Source organism: Meles meles, chromosome 21 (assembly GCF_922984935.1).
Source record: "Meles meles chromosome 21, mMelMel3.1 paternal haplotype, whole genome shotgun sequence".
Lineage (NCBI taxonomy): Eukaryota > Metazoa > Chordata > Mammalia > Carnivora > Mustelidae > Meles > Meles meles.
Window position 1 is genome coordinate 19,783,760 of NC_060086.1, and position 22,775 is coordinate 19,806,534.

The window sequence follows — 22,775 nt, forward strand, 5'->3', positions numbered from 1 at the left end:
AAGATACTGACCAAGCACTTTTGTACAATAAAGTTTAATCACAATTATAAAAATGTGGCGTTGGGTTTGCGCTATTAACATATGTACAATCCAGCCCAACAGGAAGGGCCCGCCTCCCACCATCCTGGCCTGGCGGAGCAGGAGCTTCCAGACGCCAGGGAGGGAGGGTGACCCACAGGGTCTGGCAGGAACAGAAGATGAGGCAGGGTTCCAGGCACGGAGTCCCTAGGACTGGGGGCACAGGGCCCCCCCCAGGGGGAGAACATGGCCACTGCCCCTAGAGACCCCTAAACTGGGGAGGGGTGCACGCAGGGCACAAAGGGGAAGTCCCCATTAACACAAAGCAAGGGGGCTTTGCAGCCCCCCAAGAACAAGATCTGTACAGGCCGGCACCCCAGGTTTCCACAGGAAACAGCTGCTGGCAGCTACAAAACATTTACAGCTTCTTCTCCGCAAAGAAAAAAAAGTTAGGGGGGAGGTGGGTGGGGGCGATGGGGGAGGCAGAAGCTGCCTCAAGGGACTGAGGCTCCCTCGCTGGGCTTGGGGCCCCCCAACCCCGTATCTGGACACGGGTACAGGTGGGGCCTGCAGAGCCCGCTAAGGCTGGGGCGCAGGGAGCTCAGGGCACCACGGGGAATAAATAGGGGCGCGGGCACCAGTCCTGCCCCACCTCAGTTGAGGGAGCCGCGGCAGCTCTCGGTGCCGCACAGACACGGGATCTTGTTGTCCTCCAGCGGGAACTTGTAGTCGTAGGTGATCTCCTCATCCACGCCGATGGGCTGCTTGGAGTAAATTACAATCTTCTTCTGGGACTCGATGGTGATCACCTTGGCATAGCAGTTGGGCTGCAGGAGGGAAGGCGGAGTGAGCGGCAGCCCCTGCCCTGGGCTGCCCCCATCGCCCCTGCAGGTCCTCCCCCTGACCCCCCATCCCCCCACCACCATGCGCACCGTGCAGCAGTGGTTGATGAACCTTGCCAGGTTGCCGCACTTGGTGGCATCGATGATGGTGTCGTGGTCCACCCGGAACAGGTAGCTGCTGCCGATGCCCTCTTGCACATAGCGCTTCTCCCGCATGTCAGCTACCATCTGGCAGAACAGGGTGCTGCCTCAGTCAGCTTCCTGCCAGACCAGGCCTTGCCCCAGCAGCCCCCGTGAAGGGGCCCCAGTCAGTCACCCGGCTACCACCCCCAGGGGCCACGTCGGCCTGTCCTGGACCCGCATCTCTCCTTCTGGTTCCCACCAACCCAAGGTGCTGACCATCTGCTCCAGGAACCCCCGTTCATAGGGTCCCCCCAACCCTGACACCACTGGCTGCCCTTCTGCATCTCCCAAAGGGAAGTCTGCAGGGCTCAGTGGGCAGGAGCCACAGCCACTGCCTGGAGCCCCTGCCTGGCCCCCAGTGGGACCCACCGTAGGGTGGGGCCAGGCCAGCTCCGAGACAGCATGGCCATTTCAGGGGCTGAACCCCGTCCATCTCTTCTCCCAGAACCCTCTCTCCCCCAAACAGGCACCCATGGGCTGCCACTCGCCACCTTCAGGGCCCATAGTCTAGTGCAAGGAGTGATTCCCTTTTCCCAGAAAATGGGACGCTCAGCTCTCTGTGCTCTCTCCTTGGGTGACCTCACTCTCTTCCAGCACTTCAGCTGCCAGATAACTGCTGGGGACTCCTCCCAAACTTCCATCTCCAGCCAAAATCCACCTCGGTGGTGCTGCTGGGCATCATCCTCTAGATGTCCCCAGGGCCCAGCAACTTCACGGGTCCTGAACAGAGCTCCTTGGGCCACACAGCTGCTCCTCCTCCTCACTCCCCACCTCACTGGCAGCCTGAGCTACGCCTAGCTGCTCCAAGCAGCACTGAGAAACGACCTCCTCCCCACCTTCCCTACTCGCCAGACTGTCCAGTCCAGCCAGCTGCCTTGGACCCACAGACTCCTACTGGCTGCAACTGCCTAGTCTGGGCCACCTGGGCCTCTAAGGGATCTCTGCGACAGCGCCCCCGCCGGTCTTCGCCTCTAGCTGTCCCCTCACGCTGTAGCTGGAGGGGGCCTACAGACTGCAAAGCCTGTTATGGGGGGGGCGCTTCGCCACAGCCTCCCTCCCCTTACTGCTAGCCCCAGCTCACCCACATGGCTCCTAAGATCCATGGAATCCAGCCTCCGCTGGCCTCTTTGGAGCTTTCATTGTGGCCAGTGGCCCTGGTTTTTCCAACTAGCCATATTGACCTCCTGGCCCACCTGACTATCCTGTCTCCGGGCCTTTGCACATGCTGCCTGGCAACTGGAAACACCCTTCCCCTCATCGTAGTCTGGGAGTTCATCATCCTTCAGCTCTTGGCTTCCACATCAGTGTGTGCCCGCTGCTGCTGTCTCCCCGAACTTCCCCTTCCCAATCAACCAAATGCCATGTTTCATGGCAACTGCAATTCCCCCACTGAACTGTATGAGGCTCTTAAAACAAGAGAGCACTGTTCTTGCTTCTTGCTGGATCATTATCATCTAGTTTAGGAGCACGGAAGGAAGGAAACACAAAGAGGCAGGTTTCACCAACTACATCTTGGAACTGGGAGGTCACATGGGGCTTTACCCAGAGCTGAGGTGGTTCTCATGCCAGCATCCCATGCTGCCATCTGACCGGGGGATGGGTACAGGACCTCACCTGGCGGATGTTCTGACCCACATACTCGATGACCATCTCGTCAGCTGCAATGGGCTCCATGGCAAACAGACCCCACTCATGGATCCGGCTGCGGCCGAACCGGAGCTTCTTCTTCCGGAACTAGAGGGCGGAAGGCAGACTGTGCCGCTCAGTGCCTTGGCTGCTGTCCTCCGAGCGGAGGAGCGTGCTTTTGGCCCCTCACCATCACACCCACCCCCAAGAGGCCAAGAGACTTTGTGATGCTGCCCTCTCTCTGAGCCTCTCTTCCCGAGTCCCGCCTCCTCACCTTGAGCTGGTTCAGCTTCAGCAGGTCACTGTCCATGATGGCAGAGGTGCCAATGGCACTCAGCAGCCGACGTTGCTCAGACCGGCGCTCCGAAAGCACACGGTTAGTCCCCTGGGAGGCATGGCAGGGAGTGGGGGTAAGCGACAGCAGGACTGTGGGGAGAGATGCCAGGGGGCTAGGTATCAGGGCAGAGTCTTACCTGAGTGTCCGCTCCTTCCAGCTGCCGGGCCGAAACAGGGCACACATCCAGGTACCTGTCCTTCTCCTTCTTGCTGATGGGGTAATAGCCTTCGCTGCGGGCTGAGCCTGTCTGGTGCTCGCGGGGCCCGTCCTGGGGCCGCCGCTTGCGTTTCGGAGTGCTCAGGTTGGTGAGTGCAGGGTGTTAAGGAAGAAAATGGGTTCCTCACTGGCCAGATCCCCGGCGCCCTCTCACTTCTATCCTCCCAGTCCCAGCCCAAGGAAAGGGTGACTGACCTGAGCTGGAGGTCCCAAACATTATTTAGTGTGAGCAGAACAGAAGATGGAGAGAAGTCTGAGACCTTACCTTTTTTGCCAGAAAAACTCTGGGAGGCAGAGAAGGGGCAGGAAGCAGAAAGAAAAGAATGGCCTGGGGGCCAGATGAGATACCCAGGCTGAGTTAAGAGAGCGCACTGGACAGGGAGCAGAATAAACCAGAGGCTAGCTGCAATCTGAGGGGGATCCTGCCTGGCTGTGCGACCCCCGGGAAGCCTGTCCCCGTCCCCAGGGCCTGCCCTCCTGTCCAGAGCAGGCCGGCCTCTAGGGCCCAGGATATTGGTGTGATGGACCCAGTGGGTGTCATTAAGCCAGTCAGCCCCGCTCGTCTGCTGCAGCAGCCGCTCGTACGTGAGCCGTAGGTAGCCCATGTCCTCTAAGTCCAGGCCCGAGTTCCAAATGTCATACAAGATGGTCATCTGCTCAAACTCACTGCGGGGCTCATAGGCAGGGGGTGGTGGGGGAGGGGGCGGTGGCAGGGGCCGCCTGCGCCGGGCATGGGACCGGAGGCTGCGCCGCCGCACAGCGCCCTCTCCACCGCTGCTGCTGCTGCTGCTGCTTTCCGAAGACTCGGACTCCTCCTCCTCCTCCTCCTCCTCCTCCTCCTCCTGCTGCTGCTGTTGCTGTTGCTGTTGCAGTGGTGGCGGCTGCTTTGGCTCCTCTGCCTCGGCCACCACCACCTCGGGGGCCTCCAGGACTTCATCCGCTGGGGAGCTGAAGAGGGCCGCAGGGGCAGGAAGCGGCTCCAGGGACCGAGGGGCTGGGGTGGAGGGCGGCGGCTTGACGGCCAAGGCATAGTTGTGCTCCAGGAGGATGTGGCTGAGCAGGGGGCCTGGGCGTTCGGCCTCGTCCGATGTCTCAGTGGCCTCCGAGTCGTCGCCAGGAGGCAGGGCAGCCAGCCCGCGACGGGCTGGGGTCAGGGCCAGGTCGGCCAGCACCGCCAGGTCCACTTCTGTCGCTGGCTCTGCCTCCTCCTCGTCGGCAGAGCGACCACGGCCTCCAGTGCGGCCCCGCCCGGTTCGGGTCACCTCCTCGGGCCAGCTCTTGACTAGAGACGCATGGTCCAGGGGCAGGTTTCGAATGGTCCGCTCTGCAGCCCGGGGGGCTTTGCGGGAGGCAGGGCCGGGACACTTGATCTGCGCTGGGGCGACGGGGGGTGGCTCGGGTGCCGGCACCTCCTCCAGGGCAGAGAAGGAGACAGTTTTCCGGCGTTTCTTGGGTGGGGGCAGGAGGGGGATAGGAGAGGAGGGGCGCTCGTCTGGGCGGGGGGCCGGGGCTGGGGGCCCCACCGGCGGCTCGGTGGGAGGCTGCGGCACACTGGGAGGTGGTTCCTCAGTGGAACCTGGGGAAGGAAGCACACAGGAAGAAGGAAGAGGGTCAGTGACTTGGGCCAATGTCATCAGAGGAGACTCCTGGCAGGCAGGGCACCAGCCAGCCTCACCGGGGAGGCCGCAGCCAGGCTGCTGGCTCTCCTCTGCCTCGGGCCGCCACCTGTGCCTGCTCAGCCAACAGAGCTGCTTCCCAGCTGCGATGTCCTCGGCACGGTGAGCTCCCTTGGCAGGAGGGGATTATGCACCTGTTCTGTTCGTTCACACATCCGACAAACATGTACTGAGCACCAGCTCCGTGTCAGGCATGGGGCAAACAAGTCGAGCGGAAACTTTCAAAACCCTCACAGAGCTTACAGTCCAATGGGGACAATGACAGGAAACAACTGTACAGCCCAAACTGTGGAGAGTCAGGACGGGGGCTCTAGAGAAACAAACGCTTAGGCTCTAACCTTTTTACCAAGAGTGAACTATGTGCAAGGACTAGGCACCCAGGCCGAGACAATTTCTACCAGTCACACTGAGTGATGGGCACGCGATTAACCCTCTCTGAATTAAAGTGCAATGAACCCTCTCTGATTTAAAGTCTCGTTATTTCAACTACAAAATATGTTCTCTGTTAAGTGATGTGAAAAGGTAACAATGTAAGCAGCTGAATCTTTGTATTAAAACACTTAGCAAAATCTGTTTCCTCCCCACCACCTGCCAAGTGGTGGGAGGGTTTGCCAAAGTGGGGAGGGCTCAGGAAGACTCCCCTAAGGAAGCTGAGGGTGAAGGCGAGATCCCAAGGATGGGGACAGCCTGGGGAAGGGACACACCATCTTGAGCAGGTGGGGCTCTCTCTCTCTAGCCCCCCAGACAGGAAGCACATCCTCCCTCTGCTGGGACCCCCAAGTCTGCTGCCGAGTGCGGGGCTCTAAGTACAGCTCAAGACGGACACTGCCTTGTCCCTGGGGCAGACCCTGTTTTGAGGACTGACCCTCTCCGCTCCTATAGGTTTCGTCCACCGGAACAGGCACAGCCTTTCAAACCTCCCTCTCCCCTCCTGCTCCTGGGAAAGCTCACCTGCGGCTTTCAGCCCCAGCTCAACGCCATCTTTGTGAAGGTTACCCCAACTTCTCGAGACACTGGGAGTAACTTCCTCTCAGAACCAGACGGCCAGTGGTTCTCAAGTGCCAGGCTTCAGGGTGGCGACAGACTGACCATAGTATTTTGCGTCAAGCATCAATCCAAGACTTTCGCATATGCTAGCTACTCCCTTCATTCCCCACAACCACCATGTGAGGCGGGCACTGTTATTAAACCCCACTTACCAATAAGGAAATTGAGGCAGAGAGGGGTTAATAACTGGCCCAAGGTCATATAGCTCGCAAATGCCAGAACAGGGTCTGTACCCCAGGCGGCCTGGGCTGGATTTCAACTGCCCCACGCTGCCCTGGCCACCCCTGTGGGTGGGCCACGCTGTGGGACTCAGTGGTTTCCTGTCCGGCCCCAGCACTCCCAGAGCTGAAGGGCAGCCAGCTCCGGGCCTGACCCAAGCAGGCAGTCATCAACCTGTGTCCACGACCTCAGGAGACGTGCCCCAGCCAGGCACCCTGAGCAGGGCCCTCAGCCTGCTGGCTCCTGAGCCTCCAGACAGCAGCGGGGAGTCTCAGCCAGCAGTGAGCCACTCCGAAGCTAGTGAGGTCCCGGGTGCTCCTCCCAGGCTCTCCAGTTTCTCCAAGTCTCCCTGTTTCTTCTCCTCCTCTCTGTTTTGGGGTAGCCCTGCCTTTGACCCATCATCCCAACTGAGCCACTGTGCCCTCTGGAAGCCTGGCTCTTGAGGAGAACGAATTCCCCTCCTGGCTCAGCTTCTTCATACAGATTTCTCCTTTGCTTCTAATTCTGAAAGAAACCTGCCCAGTCGATACAACTCCCAGAAGCCAAGGTTTCCATAACATGACCTGCCCCACTCCCTGCCCTCAGCCAACATTAACTGATGACTACCTGACCCAAGCCAGGCCAACCAGAAACTTCCCCGAGAATAAGGATCTACGACAGGAGTGGCTTTATCCATAGGGGTGAGCAGAAGAAGGGGAAGCCCATCTGCAGGATGAAATCAGATGAGAGGAATGAATCAGACTGGAAGACAGAAGAACAGCAAGTCCCAGAGGCATCCAGGTCCCATCTTTGGGTTTCACCAGAGAAGCCCTCTCTTGACATGGGGCCACATACCCTCTATCCAGCTCATCCTTGGAACTCGAACAACGCCACTGTTCTCTAAAAGCTAAGGGACTTGTCTTAACTTTCTCCTCCTCTCCCAACTCTGTCATCTATCCCAGGGACTGTTGTCCCCGTTCTCCCTCCTCCAGTGCTTTCCTTCACTCATTCTCAGCTAGCCTTCCCCACTCATGCACATGACCTTTGTAACCCCCGGAATGGCCCTACCTGGGACCCTTACCCCTCTGGCACCCAGCCCCCTGGTCACAATTCCTCAGGTCCTTTCAGCTCACCCACAACACCTGTTCCATTTCCCACCTTCTAGCTCCCCCTACCCTGTCACTGTTCTCCTAAATGAACCGCTTTCCCTCCTGTGCCTGCCCTCAGGGCCCTTACTGTCTTCTCCTTTCACAGCACCTTCCACAGCCTTCAGCCACTGCCACCACCCTGGACACCCCCAACCCTGACTTTGCCCAAACACCTGCATTTTCTCCTCCTTCACCCATGACTCTCAGTCTTAGCAAGGCATCTGAGTCGCAAGCCCTGTCCATTTTCATCCTCATTTCCCTTCCTAAGGCTCCTCCTCTACCCACTCCCTTGTGCTCAGAAAATGCCCTTCCTTCCTACTGCAGGGTGAAATGGGGGGTCCTTGGGCATGAAGCCCACCTCTCTCTGCCTCCCCAGTTATGGGTTCATGTGAGTCAGGCCAAGATGCACCCGCCCACTCCCAGGAAGGCCACCCCAACAGGTGCTGCACTCTCTCCTGGCCTGTCTACCTGCCCCTCTTTCGGCCCTGAATCTACATGCTTAAGTCTCACCTTTTTAGTTTTTGAAAAACTAACCCTCTACCAACCCTGCATTCTCTTTTGTTTCTCTGTTCCCAGCTAGGTGACCTCAAGCATCTCACTAAGCCTCAAAGTCCTCATCTGGAAAGTGGGAGTAACAGACGGTGTGCGTCCTGCATGAGGAAGCAAATCCGCAGTGTGCTAGGCCGAGAGCCTGGCGCACCAGAAGCACTTGAGAAACGTTTGCTAATACCACTCATCACAGCTTCTCGACTCTTCTTCACAGAGTAGTCTAGCCTTCCAGAAGACTGGTTATCTCTGCCCTCACTCCTTTAACACCCCATAACTTGGCTCCAGTCTGACCCACTCTACTGAAAGTGATAAGGTCACCAGTGACCCCCTAACTGCCAAATCCAACGGAAGCTCTTCCTATCTGACAACCTCTCCTTCGGCCTGCTGATACACACCACTCCCTCCTTTGGAAAACCCAGCTGCCATGTTTCCTTCCCATCTCGCTGACAGCTTCTACTGGGCCTCCCCCAGCTCCCTTTTGCCCGCCAATCTCTCGTAGGACTGGAAGGCGCTGGCCCCTTCTCTTGGTGCACACGTTGTTCCAGCGTGTGTAAGTGCACTCACACCCACACCTGCGCTACTCTCAAATATCTACCTCGTTTCCAGCCTACTGCTCTCTCCAGACCCTCAGATCTAGTGATCCAACTGCCTGTTGGATGTTTCTTACCTGGAGGTCCCAAAGGCATACCAAAGTCAAGCCCAAGGAAGCATATGAGCTTTCTTCCTAAGGCCGGTTCTCTGCCTTCTCTTCCCTTTTCTGGAAAGTTGTTTAACCAAGTGGTTCACCTCCTCCATTTCTCTCAAATCCTCATCTGCACTTCTACTTCTCGCACCTCGCTGTAACCAGCGCTGCTTTGGTTCATGCCCTTCACTTACCAGCATCTCTTCCAGCTCTCATGTGGGTCCCCCTACCTCCTTCCTCACTCTTCCAAATCCCCCGCCTCCTACCAGGATGATCCTTCTGGAGAAATGCAAAACTGACCATGCCCCACTCTTTCTACCTCCCCCACTGACAGTGACACCTTCTGATCACCAGCTCTTCTGTTACCAGTGGGCTCAGGAAAGGCCGGGAGAGGCATCTCAGATTAATGAGATCCTCAACTTCTCTCATGAGGTCTACACCAGAGCAGAGTCCAAGAGCGCCGGGAGGTCTTCATGTGGTCACTGTTTATCTCAGATCACAGATTCTCAGTAACACTTGAGAGAGAGGTCTAGAAGGCCAAGGCGAGTACACAGCCTATCTTGAAAACAGCCTTATTCATGCCATCCCAACAACATCCTAGTCCAAGCTACCACCATCGCTTGCCTTACTAACCGTAACACAGACTCTGGCCCCTCTCCTAGTTCTGTCTGCACCACATCTTTTCAAAACACAAATAAGATCACGTCACTCCTTTGATGCATTCCACTGCCCTCAAGATAAAGACCAAATTCCTAACAGAGTGACTCCTCTTGTACAGCCCAGTCCTTGCTCACCTCTCCAGTTCAGCCATTCCAGCTTTCCCTCACTCCCCACCATCCAGAAGGTTCGTTTTATGTTTTCTGACATGCTATTTCCTCCGCCCTCAGGGCTTTTGCACATGCTAACCAAGCCTGGCTGCCTGTTCTGCCTTGACTGCAGCCCAAGAACACTTCAGCAGAAAACACGAGCAAAGACATGCCCACTGATGTGCTCAAGTTCTCCGAGCGCCCTGTACTTTTCTCTCATGCGGCTTATCAGCTTGTCATCACAGATTTTCTGAGATATTTATTATTCAACTAAACTGTCTCTAGACCATAAGCTTTAGGAGGGTGAGAACAGGGCCTTTTGTGCCTACTGCTGTACCCCCTGCAGCTGCCCTAAAATATAGATGACCCTAGAACAACACAGGTTCGAACTGTGCGGGGCTACTTGTACACGTTTTTTTCTGGGAAATACAGTAGAGTACGGTAAATATTAACTTCCTTATGACTTTAAGAATTTTTTTCTCAAAGAAAAATTTTTTTTTCTCTTGCTTACTCTCACAAGAATACAGTATACGGTATGTATAACATGCAAAAAATGTGGTAACTATTTGCATCATCAGTAAAACTTCTGGTCAACAGAAGATTATTAAGTTTTTGGGGAGTCAAAAGTTACAGGTGGATTTTCAACTGCACAGGGGGCCGGTGCCCCGAACCCCGGCATCGTTCAAGGGTCAGTAAGTAAACTCCACTGCCGGAACATGTCACTCAGAACATTAAGTTAGGTGTCCGTGCAATAAAGGAACAATCAAACGTACAAATCCACAAGGCAAAGCAAGGTGAAATTAGCTTTCAAGCCAATGCTGTTCAAGCTGTCTTCTACCTATCCGTCCATTTAATCGCCTGCAAGTACACAACACGTTAAGGCAGAAACTCAAGAAAAATTAATAGGAAGAACTTGTTAAACTGGGAATTTTCTCCTTACTTAACTTAGAGACCATTCTGGGGCAGGTGGGGGGCTAGTGGGGGGCTGAAAGAGACCACTGCTGTCCATGTTAGCCAGACACCCTGCTCCAGCTCTGCGAGCCACTCCCAGCAGCACAGTTTGAATGTGGCTATAAATGTCTCCAAGGGAGGACGGGCAGGAGATGATGACTTCTGGCCAACTTGTATGCTTTCAAACAAAGCCACACACTGGCACATCCTTCATAAATGCGGACCCCGCTGTTCTCACAAAGACAGATACAAACATAAACAAAGACCAAATCACCCGCTCGGCACCACCTACCTGCAGGTCTTGCTGGAGACTTCTCCTGTTCAGGGAGGGGCGTGGCTGGGGAGCCCGCGACCCGATCGGGCTCGGGCTCTTCCATGGGCGCTGGCGGAGGTGCGGGGGCATCTCTGGGGGGAGGTGATGCTGAGGGTATGGTTGCTGGCTGCTCCTCTTCCTCTTCCTCTTCTGAGGAGGACTCAGATGATGATGAGGATGATGACGATGAGGAGGAAGACGAGGAAGATGAGGAGCTGGATGAGCTGCTGCTCTCGGAGTCCGACGTGCTATCATTCTCACCATCTGAGTCAGCATACAGAGAACATTTGGAGGACGAATCGCTTTCCCCGTCCTCGCCTGGAAATCCAGAAGGGGCAATCAGGCGAGGTGGGAACACCCCTCACTTGGTCAAGCCATGGGTCCATTCACTGACTCTCTACTACGGATTGGTTAGGCTCTGTGCCAGGTGCTGGGACGTCCAGCCCTCAAGGAGTTAGATGAGCAGGCTATTTGTTCACAGCGAGACCAACCTCAGTGTGGAAGACCAGTAGAGCGTGGCAAAGGGAAGTCCTGGATTCTGCCTGGAGGATTCAGGCAGGGGAGGGAGCCCCAGGCGGGAGATGCTCAAGTCAAGGGGGACAGGCAGAAGTACACTAGAAAGACATGAGGGCTAAACGGGGGTGTCAGAGGTGAAGGGAGACGGGAGACCGCTAAGCAGTCTGCTTTAACTACCGAACTTTCCCAAGGTGGGTCTCAGAGAAGCTGCTGGGAGAAGACTCATAAAAAGGATTCCAGAGTAAAATAAGTTTTTAAAGTGTTATATGCTCTATGCCTCCAAGAAACGGCAATATGTTGGAAGCTTTATAAGAAGTTAAGAATTATGAAGTGTCTGAGAAACACAAGTGGATGAATTCAGAATAGATGGTGGTGGCGGTGGCCTAGGATGGGTCTGGACGTGGCGAGATGGAGCTGAACAAATAAATAGGAGCTAGGTTATAACTGGCCCAAAGTATCAGGCTGAGGAGTCATCTTCTAGAAAACAGGGAGCTAGAAATAGACTTTATGGAGAGAAGTCACAGGATCAGGTGTGCGCGGAAGGAAAGAGAATTCCATGTGCAGACTGGAAAATGAACTGGAGAGGAGGAGGAAGGAATGTGCCAAAGACAGAGAAATCCGTCAACACTGCTGCAGAAGACTCTAAGTGAATCTTCTCACTTCTCCCAAGTGAGTCTTCTAAGACAGGCCAGCAGGATCAAAGAAGGCAACAAGTCCCAGCGACACTGAGGCGGTGAAACAGACAGAAAGCAGTGACCAAGTGGATGTGTGGCAGTCTCCCCACTTAGAGCAGGTGACCTCACCCTCTACCTTCCTGAAAAGACAGCCTCTCAGATCATCGTTCTCCCCACCTGGCCTCTGCTGAAATGGCACTTCTCAGAGGCACTCCTTCTCCAAGAGATCTAGAACAGCCCATCCTTCCCCAGCTCCCCCACCCGTTACACTCTCTACCCCAGTAACCTAGATTCTCTTCTTCAAACTACGGATCTCTATCCAAGGCGCTACTACTTATTCAATTTGTCAAGTCTCCTCCTCCCCTCCAACCGATCCCAAGTTCCGTAAAAGATGTGTCCCTGATACCTAGAATAGTGCCTGGTACTGAGTAAGGGCTCAACAGCTAGCTCTGAACAAATGGAGAAGCAAGACTAAACCACGTAGCCCAGACTCAGTGGATGTGGACGGACAGACGGATGTTCAGTTGAAGAGCGGAGTTTTGTCTGGTGATGGTAGCTGAGGGGAGAGGAAGCACGGCTCGGGCGCCCGGCCTTCGAAGAGCTGTGCTCAAAGGCAGAAAGGCACAGTCTGTAGTATCGGGGCAGCAGCGGAACTCAGACCCCTCATCGTGAGGGGCTGGGAAAGTAAGTTAGTTCTGCTGTCCTGTCTTTAGGAGAGAACCATGTGTCAGCACAGGAAATAAGCAGAAAGGAGCGGTCTGGGTATGTTACTGTTTACAATGGGCCAAGGGTTCCAAAAGATGGGACTAAAGAAAGCTGCTTTGGGGAAGAGCAAAGGAGACCAACACATCCAGCACGAAGTTTCTGTGGACTCAGCAAAGGACTGTCAATAGGCGGCAGAACCCCTTCTTCCCCAAGGCAGAATTCTACCGTCCTGTCTGTACTTACCATCTGACACTTCGGTCTCCTTCTTTGCACTGTCCATGGCTTCCTCACGTTCTTCATCTTCTTCATCTTCCTCATCCTCCTCCTCATCCTTAAAGAAAAGGACAAATGGGGACTAACAAGAAAAAGACAGCTGTCCTCCAGGAGGCACAGTTATCTGGGCTCCAGCCCAGAAAGGAGGTGGCTATGGGGACGGGAACTCAGGAAGCAGGCTCTTGGCAGGGAGTGGGCACCATGGCCCCTCACCTTCTCTGAGGAGGACTCCTGGGACGCCTCCTCCCCTTCACTGTCCAGAGCAAAGGACTTGCGGTGCTTGCCCTGGGTCTTGCTTCGCTCTTCATCTCGCTTCGGGGGCTTGGTCCCCGGACGTCCAGGCTCTCCAGCCTCCTTGTCTCGCTCAGGGTCTAGGCCCAGTTGAGTGGCAGTTAGGGAATTTACCATCAGCAACGACAGTTCCCATTCCCCTGGCCTAAAAGGAGCCTTGCACACACCATTGCTGACTTTCCTGATGGTCCCACAACACGGACCTCATTCTACAGACAGGAAGCGGAAGCTCAACAGAAACACAAAAACCCCACAGCTACCTAGCATTTTCTGTACTTTAACCACACCACACCTGTTTCACCTTTTATCCTTTCATCCTTTTCTGGGTCTGGTGGAAGAGGGAGCAGACTTGCTACGCCTGCCCCAAGAAAATAGCACTAAGACCAACGGGTCTCCAAGGAAGCCAATCGGACTCAATAAGGAAGTTTCCTGGCCACATAAGCTACCAACCAACACCTCATACCAAGGCAAACTGGAAGGAAGGCTGGAGAAGAGCTTAAGTATTCCCAGCTTAAGTAGATGGGAAACCTAGGTGAGTGACCTGTTTAACGCTGACACCACAGGATTCTAGATGCTGAAATTACCATTTCTATGTTACAAGGGAAATACAAAATGAAAAACTGCAACCAGCACACCAGAGTAAGAACCACAACCAGGACCCAGGGATAACCCTATCTTAAGCTTCTCATACCTCTCAGCACTGCTTTAACTCCGTACCGAAATCTCTACTTGGCCACTTGCCCAACACCTACCCCCCTTTTCTCGATGCTTCCAGCTTTCCTACCAGAAGCTGGCACTCTCTTCCCCTTTCTGCTTCCACCTGACCTCCCACTCACCATCTTCATCTTCCTCAGCTGGAGTGGAAGGACGGGGCCTCTTTTCTTCACTGGCCTCTGAAATTTCTGAAGGCTCTTTTCGCTTCACCTGGGGTGTGGGAAGAGATGGGGCCTGTTTTGAACCCAAACATTCATGGTTCCCAACCACCCTCTACATACCCCAAGAGAGAGAGGTCCCCACCCCACCCTCTCCTCCCTATGAAGCAAGATCAATTCTAGGTACCTTGAAAGAAGGCAGACGCAGGGCCCCTCGCAGCCCTGACCCAAAGGCGAAGGCCTCGATGCCCGTGGTACCCCCACTCTTGGCCCAGTCTACGAGGGACAGCAGGCCTGGCTCTTTGAGTTTTGTCTTCTCTTTATCCTCCTCCTTGGCTTGCTGTTTGGCTGCGTTCTGGAATGGCTGCAGGCAGTAGGGGGACTGAGCCCCAGAACCTAGGCGCTCCCTCCTGCCTCCTGCCTGAGAACTACTCCCAGGTCCCAGGAATACAGAAATGCATCTACTCACTCCTCTATTTGACACAGATCTATGCCACACCTCCCGTGCACCAGCCCCTGTACAGGCATTTTCTGCAAAGTCTGCTCATTTAGTCCACCCACCTCACAAAGCAGCTACTATTAGTCCCACTCTACAAACGGGAACGTTGAAGATCGAAACTCAAGAGATTTAAGGGCATTATAAACCAGAAACCTACTTTCTCCAACGGAGCCCCAAGGTTTCCCCAGTCCCAGGCACTGCCCCTCACCTTGGCCTTCTCTTCTTTGCTCTCCCACCACTGGTCAAAGGCTCCAAAGGCCACATTCTCCACCATCTTGCGGTTGAGGTCTCGCTGCATAATGCTCTTCATCTCTTGGACAAGGGTGGCCAGCACACGTCCCACAGTGCCTGCCGATGGTAGGGCCTTGCCCTCTGCCAGCTCTGCTTCCTCCCTGGGAGGTAGCCGGGCCTCTTCTCCCGAGACCGAGGAGGAGGGCAGGGGCTCGGCTGCCATGGGCAAAGGCAGGTGGTAGGCCTCCCTGGAGTAGGCCCCTCGGCCTTCTTGCCCTTGTGTGTACAGAGCATACGGTAAGCCATAGGCTGCCTCTTGCGGGGGTGGGAATGGGAGGAAGGCCTCCCCAAAGGCCCCACCAGGGGGACCAGCTGAGGCAGCAGTCAATCCCTTGCCCTGCCGCAGCTGATGAAGCCGAGTTAACATTTGGGTCTGCATCTGGAAGGACATGGGCATCCCTCCCCACTGAGCCCCAAGTCGATCCATGAGTTCTAGGGAGTTCACAAAGTCATAAATGTGGGGGGGTGGTGGAGGAGGTGGGGGGTACTCGGGGGGTGGTGGCCCATCAGGGCGTGGTGGGAGGAGGTAGGCAGGCTGGTGGGGAGGATAACCAAGGGGCAGAGAAGCCAGGTAAGGAGGGGGAGGAGGGGGCGGAGGAGGAGGAGGCGGAGGCTGCTGGGGGGGTGTTGGGGCCGGAGGGGGTGAGCCACCCCTGTCATCGTCGGAGATCTCCATGTCCTCTCCAGAAGAACATGGAGAAGCCTGTAGGGATGCAGAGGAGGGTCACAGAAAGCTTCTGTCTATTCCTAGGGCTTTTCCTCAAATCCGTTCTCTTGCCTAATTTCCTTCCCTTCCTTCCCCCGAGGGGCCCAACCCTGCCTCCCGGATCCCAGGCACCTCTGCTGGCTGTCCCCAAGCTCACCTGGTTCTGTCCGTTGGCCTTAGGAGACTCCCGGGTAGCCCCGGGTTCCCCACTCCCCGTAGGTGCCACATCCTCAAAATTAGCTGGGGCTGGAGGGGGCGTGCAGGGACCGTGACCTGACCCAGAAGGCACCTCGCTCCCTGAGTCTCTAGACCCAGGGCCTGTGGTGCTGTTCTCTTCCTCTTCCTCTGTGTCAGAGGCTAGGAAAGAAAACTTGGAGCGCTGCTCCTTCAGCAACATCTCAATGCGGGAATCCAAGCTGCTGTGCTGAGCGAAGGGCACACTCTCATTGGTGGTCTCTGGGGCCGGGGAGCCAGAGCGGGCAGGTGAAGCTGGGCGGGGGGAGGTTCGAGCTTCTTCTCTCTCCGGGCTGGCCCCCCCCCCACCCCCGCCTCCACCAGGTTCTGGAGGCTCCGGGGGTGGGGCTTCTGAGGCAGGAGGCCGGTAGTCCTGGTCAGTGGGCCGGCTGGGCTCAGGGGGCAAGTAGGAGGTGTAGGAGGGTGGGAAGCGCTCAGCTGCGTTTTCAGCAAAAGATGCCCCACTGGGCTCCTCCCGAGTCGCGCGGCGGGGAGGGTAGGAAGCATGGCGTTGGTAGCGATTCCAGCTTTCGTAATACGCTGGGTAGTTAGAGTCAGTACCACGAAAATGAGAGGATGAGGACGAAGAGGACGACGAAGAGGACGAGGACAACGAGGAGGAGGATGAGGAGGAAGAGGAGGCAGTGGCTGCAGTTGTGGCAGAGACAGCTGTGGAGGTGGTCGTGGGGGCTGAAGATGCAGAGAAGTGGCGGCGGGAGAAGGAATCTTGGTAGCTGTTCTCCGAGCGCCGGGGCTTGAAGGAGGTTGAAGTGGTGCTGGAGAGAAAGTGCAGGAGTTAGCTGCGTTCAGCTTTGTAGGACCAAACCCTAGAGTCCTGGTTCTCAGGACCCGAAGCCCCTCGAGACACCGCCCCCAAAGAAAAATCTAAATGCTCTTGGGTTTTTAGCTAGACAGGGAGTTCCCTGAGGACAGGGATATGTTAGCTGAAGCCACATAGAAACCAGGACAAATGGCTCCCAATTCCCTTTTAGAGAGACTCCAGGTATCTTCTTCCCAGTGGTAACTCCCAGAATCTGGGGGTCCCAGAGGTGTTCACTCTGCACCTGCTGGAGTAGGCAGAGTCCTGAGAGTAGGGGGTGCTGCCCCGAGATGTGTAAGGGGTTCCTTGGGAGGACTGAGGGGTGAATTGGCCAAAGGAAGATGGGGTGTCTTGTCGGCTGCTGGAGAAGCTTGTGTCCTGGGAGCAAGGGGTGCCATTGCCAGGAGTGCCCACACCAGTGGTGCCTGCCGGGTAAGCAGCCGTGTCAGAGGAGGAGCGGCGGCGGGATTCAGTCTGGAATAGCAGAAGTAGAGCAGGGAGAAAAGAAGAGATCAAGTACCATGTGAAAACCTGTCCTTCCCCAAACCAAGAACCCCAATTCCCTGTCTTCTGAAAGTATCTCAGCATCTTTTCTTGGTTCTCGCTATCCTTAACAGGGAAGTCCAGAACCTCTCAAATACTGTTCCTGGCACCCAAGCACTGTGCCCACATGGCTAGGGCCACAGCAACCACAAGCTACTTACCGTCTCAGGGGCCGCACCAGAGCCCTGGAACTTCTCACTCAGGGCCTTGCCCCCGGTGGGTACCGTCTGAGGGGTGTAGGAGCCGTTGACTATCAGTTCATAGTACTTCATCCGCTGTTGTCCTGGAGGGAGGAAGAGGGGAACCATCAGATTGAGATAGAAAAACCCCTCCTTCCTGATATGTCTTTCCCCCTTCTTTCTCAGACCTCAAGTTTCCTACAATTTCTTGGAGTCCTGGGCTCAGGGACTTCAGTTATGTCATCTCTATCTTTGGGACCTCCTATCTTGTCTCTGCCTAATGATACTACAAACGACATACGGAATAGTGCTTTGCAGCTTATAAATAAACACCTCTATTTATCTTACTGAGTTGGAAAGAAAAGCATCAGTACCCCTATTTATAGGCTCAAAGAAAATTGACCTGCATAAAGTCACAAAGTTGGTCAGTGGCAGACGAAGTCAAACCCAGATCATCTGATGCTAGATCCCACCATGCTCTTCATCCTATAAACTAAAGGTTGCCAAATGGCAGCCTGAGGGCTAAATCCAGGCCACAGTTGTCTCACTTGCCTGACAAAATCACTTAAGAAAATTGGGGGAGGGGGTTGCAGCATTTAAAACCCTGAGATTTCACACAAAAGCCTAGATTTCTGACTTAGTAATACAACAGTACTTGGCAATATTAGTCCTCATTCCCACTTGCAAACTGGCTAATGCCAACTAACAGCTGCCTCCTTTCAATGGCACGTTACTCTACAGTCCTCCCCAGTCCCTCACTCCTCCCTACTGCCTCTTCACACAGAACCTCAGGCTGCTTCAGTCCTCTGTACAGGTCCCAAATTCTCGATCCAAAATTCAAAAACCCAAGAACCTCCAGACCAAGCCTTTTTTGGAACTTGACCTCAAAATCTGATCTGAGCTGAGGGGATTTACTAGCTCGTACTGATCATACCTAGTGTGACCCTTCGTATGTTTTCTTACAAATACAGTTATGTGTTAGTCTGTAAGATGCTACCCAACCTTGCCAAAGATCACACACACGCAAAACACAAAAAAAGCCATAATTCCTCTGTAAAATTCTAATTTCAGAAACACACCTGGCCCCAAAAGTTTCACGGAAGAATCATGAACCTGATCACGTGCCTGGCCCCAACAGGCATTTGCGCGTACAGTCTCTGCTGGAGCTCAACCTTAGGCAGCAGGCAAGAGAGCCCTCACCTTTGATGTCGAGCTGGGCATGGATGATGTTGCCCATGACGGAGGTAAGGTGGAGGTTTTTGACTGTTTCCTTGGCTCCCCGAGTGCTAGTGAAGAGCACGCGGGCCAGGCCCAGGTGCTTGCGAGTACGGGGGTGAAGAAGGATCTCTACCTCTTCCACCTCACCGTACTTTCGGCACATATCCTTCAGGAAGGTCTCCCGCACATTGTCATTCAGCCTCGCGAAAGTCACTTCCTTCAGTGGGATCTGTCCGATATAGAACTCATCCAGCTGTGGAGAGGACAGGAGTCTTGAGTCTGGGGTCTCAATACTGACCATGGTGCCTTTGCCCTTTGGGAAGCTTGGTCCAGAGAAGACCGGGAAACACAGACAAAGAAACAGGGAAAAGGGCCCCAACAAGTGAAATGAGAGACTGACCCCTCTCTGCTCTGCCTTCTTATCACAGAATACCACAAGAACCAAGAAAAGAACGTACAACTGAGAAATACACATACGTGGAAAAAATTAATTGTAGAAACTAACTCATTAGTTTACCTTTTGCCATGGACTGAACAGTAGGAATACAAAGATGAAAAAAAATAAAGATTCCAGTTCAGAAAAGCAGATAAGACAGACACACACAGTCACAACAGGACACAAATATCAACATGAGTGTAGACAGGGTGTCTGGAGTGGAGGTAGGGAAGAATTCATAAAGATGGTGTCACTCATATTGGCTTTTTGGGTAGCAAGAGTTCACCAGATGACAAGGACTGTAAGACACAGAACTATAAAACAACTTGGCATTTTATAGGAGCTGTAAAATGCACGGTAGAGTGGAACACAGGTGTACACGATGAAGGCAGGAGATGAGGCATGGCCAGATCAATAACCATACATGCCAATGCACAAAACATGGACTTGGCAATCAAAGTAATGTAAGAATAAAATAAAGAAAACACAAGGCAGAGTGCAACATGAAATGAGAGAAGAGAAAAGAAGCAAGGAAACCCAGAAAAATGAATATGAGTCTGCATTAAAAAAAATGGAAATAGGAAAACTAAGATAAAACGAAGATCAGTTTAGGAAAAGGAGTCAGCAGGACTTGGTAACGGATTATATAATAAAGGAGAGGACAAAGGATGACTCCCAGGTTTCCAGTTTCTGCAGCTGAGTAGATGGTTACCGTTCATCAGTAAAAGGGAAATGGAAGGGAAAGCTGGATTACGGAGTAAAGATAACTTGTTTTCAGTCTCTTGAGTTTGCTATGTCTTTGGGGCCTCCAGATGGAGCTGTCCCTCTACCAGGCATACAAGTCTGGAGTTAAGAGACTGATTTTGTCTTGAAACAGAAATCTGGAAGTCACAATTATGGGCATGAAAAAGACTGTCTAGAGACAGTATACAAAGTGGTAAAAAAAAAAAAAAATGGGAAGAACCTTACAGATAACTCCTTTAAAATGAAGAATAAAAAATGAGTGGAGGAAACCAAGAACCATCAGTTTTCGAGGGCCAGTCCAAGACCTGATGAGTATCCTGCCTAGACAGGGAAATGGGAATTTTCTGAGGAAATAAGATGGAGGATCAAGTGACGAAAGGAGGGTTAAGGACTCCAACGATGGAGTCCCTAGCCTTGTCACTCTGCTTAATTTTTGAGAAACTGGGGTCCCACACCAGGGCACTATCATGCTGTACACAGTGCCAGATACAGCAACAAAACATGCCTTTATTTCATCCTTCAAGAAGTCAGCACCCTCACTGGGAACACCTCACCCATACCTTTCCAGAAAAGAAACACAACTCTTCTCCAGAACAACTCAGTCTCACAGCCTCAGAGCAAGATCTGGTTGTGACCCATCATAGAAAAGCCCCTTCCCCCTTTTATTAGCTTCTGTTGAGACTATATTACCAGGACGGCTCCTTCACACACACGCACCCACCCACCAAGGGCCACCACACCCAGAGTCTAGCAGACACCTACCTTAAACTTGGGGACTGGGAGGGAAAAGTCTCTGTTTTTGGACCTGACGTGGCAACGGGGGTCTTGGAGGTCTTCCACTGGTATATACTTCGAGTCCTAGGAAAGAAAGAAGGAACAGAAAAACAGCTCCAGGTGAAACCATGCTGTTGAGCTCTAGGAAGCACATCTGGAGCTCCACATGCAAAAGAGCAGGGTTCTGGTTGCCCACTTTTAAGAAGGCAGGCTGTGGGTTATGGGAGTTCAGGGTGCTGAACCGAGGTAACAGAGAAGAAAGGGGCCCGGAGCTCCCTGTAGTTGGCAAGGCCTGGGGCACTCACGTTGACACTGAAGTGGACTCCATCGTAGCGGTACACCTTTTGAGAAGGCCTGCGCAAGGCAGGGTCCAAGGCAGGATCCACGATGAGCTTGTAGTTCCGCCACTGGAAGCTCGGGGCTTTCTGCCCATCTCCCCCACCTTCCTGATCCATCTTTGCTCATTTACACTGTTAGGAAAGAGGAATACACATGGGGCTTCAGGGCTTAGGCCTGACTCCCTTGATGCCCCTCACCGACTAGCCCAGACTTCAGGTCCTCTCATCACCGCAGTTTCCACACCTCACCATGACCCGTGGCTCCCCCAGATTTTCCCCCAAGTACCCTCTTTCACCACGACACCCCATTCTCTCTCCACCTCCCAACTCTCCCCTCAGGCCCCCAGGCCCATCTCGCGCCCCCTTACCTTCCCGCTCTGCCTAGCGCGCGCCCCACTTGGCCACAGAGCAAGACCCCTCCCCCGCCCCCTGGCAGGCCCCGCCCCCTCCCGCCTCCTCACCGGCCAGCGGCCCGGGCCAAGCCCGGCTCTCGCTCCCACACACCCGCTCGCGTCCCCGCGCCCCGATCCTCTGGCCAAGAGGTGGCACCTCTTCGGGGCGTTGGAAACACCGCGAGACCGAGCCCGAGACCCGGCTTCGGCCCCGAATCCAGGCGGGGGGGTGAGGGGAACGCGCGCCGCTGCCCTCTCCTCCCGCCCCGGCGCGATCTGCCCCCCCATCCCCGCGCACGCGCGGCGAGGCCTCACTCACCCGCTCGTGGCGGGCGGCTCCCCCTCCCCCCACCCCGCGCGGCACCTTAGCGGCGCGAGGCGGTGGCGGCGGCGGCGGCGGCAGCGCGAGACCCGGCCCCGCAGCGGTGGCGGCGGCGGCGCCCCCCCACCACCACCTCCCCGGCGCGCGCACCAAACACCACCGCCACCTGCGTGAGGCCCAGCGAGCACAGCGTCTACATTCGCACTTTCGCCATGGGTGCCGCCAGGAGATTCACGGGGCCGAGGAAAGCGGCTTCGCCTCGGCCGGCGCCCTTTAAGGCTCGAAAGGTGCGGCCCAGGGAACCTGGAGATTGGCCGCATTCCCTGGAGAGTGGGCTTCACCACGACTATCCAGCTGCTTTGGCCTGGGGTCCTTGACGAATCGGCGGCGACGGAAGCAGCGACTAATCCCTGAGGAAAGGGGGGCGGGGCGGAGGGGAGGAGGCCAGCCAGAGCTGGGGAGATTTGAGTGGTGCGTTGAACAGGCGCAGATTCGTCAGGCGGGCGGGGCGAATCGGTGGACGGGATGCGCGCTCCTTCTCTCCTCTTTCCTGCCTCTTCCTCGCGCGGCCAAAGACCTAGAAGGCTGCAGATTCGCCACAGGTTCTGGCCTCGCTGTCGCCTCCCTTCACCCGTCTTGGCGGAGTCAAGAAACTAATGCCCGGTTAGCCAAGCCCTGTTGGCAGAGTTGGCCACTTTATCGGGATCTTTCTTAGTAGCACAGCTTAGGGGATATTCAATTCCGGCCCTGGGTAAATGGCTACGGCCCAAAGCTGCTGTCGGAGTACGATGAGAATTTTCGGCTGAGTATAGAGAGGCCCAAGTAATTCCGAGGAAGAGCCGACCTAGCGAATCTGCGGACCCTCCTGCGGGCGGGGCCAATGCGCCGCGCGCAGAGGGCGTGGCCAGGGCGTGTAAAGTGCGGCGTCGCCGGAGCGCTTCCTGTAGGACCCACCGAAACCGTGCGGGCTGGGAGGGGTGCCCAGGAGGTGGAAAAATACAACCGACAGTGGTGACTCAGGCCGTTTGCCTGGCGTCGCACATAATACGGGGAAGGTTTTCCTGTCGCTATCCCCCTTGGGCCGCTAGCTGTTTAAGATACCCATATGCCAGATTGGGAGACTGAGGCCGGCAGAAAGTGCCGCACTTTACCTATACTCGATCCACCATTCGTGTTTAAGTCGAAGCCTGCCTCAAAGTAACGTTACAAGACTTGTGGGGCCTAAAAGCCCTAGAACAGGTCTTGTGAAAAATAAACTAGTACGGGCTGGGTTGGTCGATTATCCAAGCATCATGGTCCCATTGCCCCCAGTTTTCAGCTGGGGGTGTGGGGGAGGCCCTGTGCTTACGTGGTCCC

General features: G+C 55.0%; 1 protein-coding gene across 5 annotated transcripts; it reads right to left on the bottom strand.

The window, feature by feature from the left end:
• Positions 1–18: 18 nt before the first annotated feature.
• Positions 19–22,248, bottom strand: SETD1A (SET domain containing 1A, histone lysine methyltransferase). 5 transcript variants are annotated; one of them, XM_045992923.1, is made up of 19 exons: positions 21,625–22,248; positions 20,673–20,837; positions 20,356–20,451; positions 18,396–18,666; positions 17,178–17,299; positions 16,718–16,947; positions 15,577–16,429; positions 14,631–15,416; positions 14,111–14,287; positions 13,888–13,975; positions 12,974–13,131; positions 12,731–12,818; positions 10,572–10,910; positions 3,737–4,798; positions 3,143–3,315; positions 2,944–3,054; positions 2,658–2,777; positions 951–1,088; positions 19–845 (listed from the first exon to the last, which is right to left on the bottom strand). In XM_045992923.1, the coding sequence occupies exons 2-19, from the start codon at positions 20,820–20,822 to the stop codon at positions 672–674; spliced, it is 5,136 nt and encodes a 1,711-aa protein (XP_045848879.1). In that variant the 5' UTR covers positions 20,823–20,837; positions 21,625–22,248; the 3' UTR covers positions 19–671. The 5 variants fall into 5 exon arrangements, with proteins under 5 accessions (XP_045848879.1, XP_045848878.1, XP_045848882.1 ...); XM_045992922.1 differs by having other exon boundaries at positions 21,586–22,248; XM_045992926.1 differs by lacking the exon at positions 21,625–22,248 and adding an exon at positions 21,417–21,487 and having other exon boundaries at positions 10,572–10,856.
• Between the last annotated feature and the right edge of the window lie 527 nt (positions 22,249–22,775).